Below are 2,631 nucleotides of genomic sequence, written 5' to 3' on the forward strand. Positions count from 1 at the left end.
ATTATACAACCCTAGTTTTACGTAACGTCATTACCAGAAGTCGCTGGGATGCGCGAGACAGAGGGTGATCGTTCAGACACGCGCAGGCAGATTGGGGCTTGCGTCGTCCTACCTTGATCCGTTCTTTCAAAGGTTTCCAAGACCGAAATAATCCGTCGTTTGGCCATGTTGGTTTCCTGAAAATACCATTTTGGCCGCATCGAAATGAACAACTTCGACCGTGACTTGCCAACGTCAAAATATGAAACGAATGTGGATTAGTCCTGACCGGAGCCTTAGCTCCGGTCTGCGGTTGTCCCGACCCGTTCCTCCTCCCCGTGATGAACGCCCCCTTGCTCACCCGGAAAGGTGTCGGTGAACAAGCCAATGAAATGAGCTTTCTCTTTTTTCTTCTTCTTTTTTGTCTCCATATAATACCAAAGAAGAGGAAGAGAGGCAGGCGGGACCTTTTTCACCTCTTCTTCCCGAGTCGTAAAGAAACAAAGAGCAGTCCGATCAGGGCTCTTGCGAGAGTGGCACGACTCCCGTTCACATGGACGCCAGGAGCAAGGTGACGATCGACACGGAGCCCTGTAGCATCAACCAGTCGCTCGTGGCGGAAGCCATCACTGCGTTGGAAGAGTCGGATGCGAGATGAGTGGCGCCTCCCAGAAGTTTCTCCTCAGCAGAGACCTGGAAAGAGACGAGGGCAAGACGTTAGTGCCCAGTCTGTCGGGTTGGCCTCTATCCTAGGGAATCTCCAATCTTTTTTTTCCCCCTGCTTGCCCATTGTTGTCAAGGTTTATTACTTTTTAAAAGAGTTATATAAAACAAAAAAGAGAGAGCCATACACTTCAAAGATATCCAGCCATTGCCTCGTTCATAAATCTTTAGAGACATAATTCCCTTTTCCCCTTTGTTAATCTATAATCCACATCTGATGACATTAAATAAAATTCTGTTCCCAATAAACAATTCATTTTTCCCCTATATCCTACCTGATATTACTATTATTAATCAATTTTACAACAATTAAAATATAAAAGGGAAAAACACACACAGGTATATCACAGCAGTTAGACAGTTCAAATTTCTTATATAATATCAATCTAGTCCCTTTAAGATATTCTTTCAACATTTCAAAAAGTATTGTTAGCTTTCAAAATCCCCATTTGCAAACTTAAACGTAGTAAATTATATTTTCTCCATAACTTCAGCTCTCAACTTTACAATGCCGATATACTTTCACCTCACACTATATAGATCCCCAATCTCCAATCTTTTTGAACCTTGCGGGCACTCTTAGAATTCTGACTTAGGGTGGGGAGTGCAGGCACAAAATGGCTGTCGTGGGAGGCGGAGCCCACTGCAAAACAGCGGCCACAGGAAGCAAAGCCGCACCCACAGAAGAGACCTCAGCACAAGAGGGGCAAGAGAAGTAATGTAGGAAAATACATGGGGAAGGGGAAGTGAGAGAGAGAACGAAACCACACTGTGGTGGCCGCTGCCAATGTTCAGGGGATATTATTTTAATCTGCATAGTCAATCAGGTCTCGCCTTGACCTGGATCGCCCAGGCAAGCCTGATCTCATCAGATCTCAGAAGCTAAGCAGGGGTGACTCTGGCATGTACTTGGATGGGAGACCTCTAAGAAATACCAGCAGTCGGGAGGAGGGGGCAGGCGTTAGCCACCTCTCTGAATATCCTCCAGGCCCCAAAAAGGGGTCAGTCACTAGGGGTCGCCATGACTTCCAGGTGAGAAGACAGAAGAGATTGGATTAATACCCCGCCCTTCACTACCCAAGGGAGTCTCAGAGCAGCTTACAAACTCCTTTCCCTTCCCCTCCCCACCACAGACACCCTGGGAGGGAGGTGGGGCTGAGAGAGCTCTGACAGAAACTGCTCTTTTTTCAAGGACAGCTCTTCTCAGAGCTAGGGCTTGCCCAAGGTCATCCAGCCAGGTGTAAGTGAAGGAGTGGGGAATCAAACCTGGTTCTCCCAGATTAGAGTCCGTGCACTTAACCACTATACCAATCAGTATGTGCCCGCGGCCTTGCCCCAGACAGAAATGTGTTCCATCTATACCTTGTGGCTAATAGCCACTGATGGAGCTCAGAAGAACATAAGAGAAGCCGTGTTGGGTCAGCCCAGTGGCCCATCCAGTCCGACACTCTGTGTCACACACTGGCCAAAACCCAGGTGCCATCAGGAGGTCCAGCAGTGGGGCCAGAACTCCAGAAGCCCTCCCACTGTTGCTCCCCCAAGCACCAGGAATACAAATCATCACTTGCCCCAGATATAAGAATGTAAGAGAAGCCCACGTTAGATCAGGCCAATGGCCCATCCAGTCCAACACTCTGTGTCACGCAGTGGCCAAAAATACCAGGTGCCATCAGGAGGTCCAGCAGTGGGGCCAGGACATTAGAAGCCCTCCCACTGCCCCCCCCCAAGCACCAAGAATACAGAGCATCACTTGCCCCAACCTGAGAGTTCCTATCTATACCTTGTGGCTAATAGCCACTGATGGACCTCTGCTCCATATGTTTATCCAGTTCCCTCTTGAAGGTGTCCATGGTTGTAGCCACCACCACCTCCTGTGGCAGTGAATTCCATGTGTTAATCACTCTTTGGGTGAAGAAGGACTTCCTTTTA

General features: G+C 48.3%; 1 protein-coding gene across 1 annotated transcript in view; it reads right to left on the reverse strand.

The window, feature by feature from the left end:
- Positions 1 to 528: 528 nt before the first annotated feature.
- Positions 529 to 2,631, reverse strand: part of LOC107120180 (GDNF family receptor alpha-4-like) — a gene marked incomplete at its 5' end in the record, with an annotated part of 64,768 nt that continues 62,665 nt past the window's right edge. The window contains one exon of the mRNA XM_015422826.1: positions 529 to 672. Within this exon, the coding sequence (XP_015278312.1) occupies positions 529 to 672 (144 nt within the window). The remainder of the gene's footprint in view (positions 673 to 2,631) is intronic.

This window comes from Gekko japonicus, unplaced genomic scaffold (genome assembly GCF_001447785.1).
Source record: "Gekko japonicus isolate JY-2015 unplaced genomic scaffold, Gekko_japonicus_V1.1 scaffold4419, whole genome shotgun sequence".
Lineage (NCBI taxonomy): Eukaryota > Metazoa > Chordata > Lepidosauria > Squamata > Gekkonidae > Gekko > Gekko japonicus.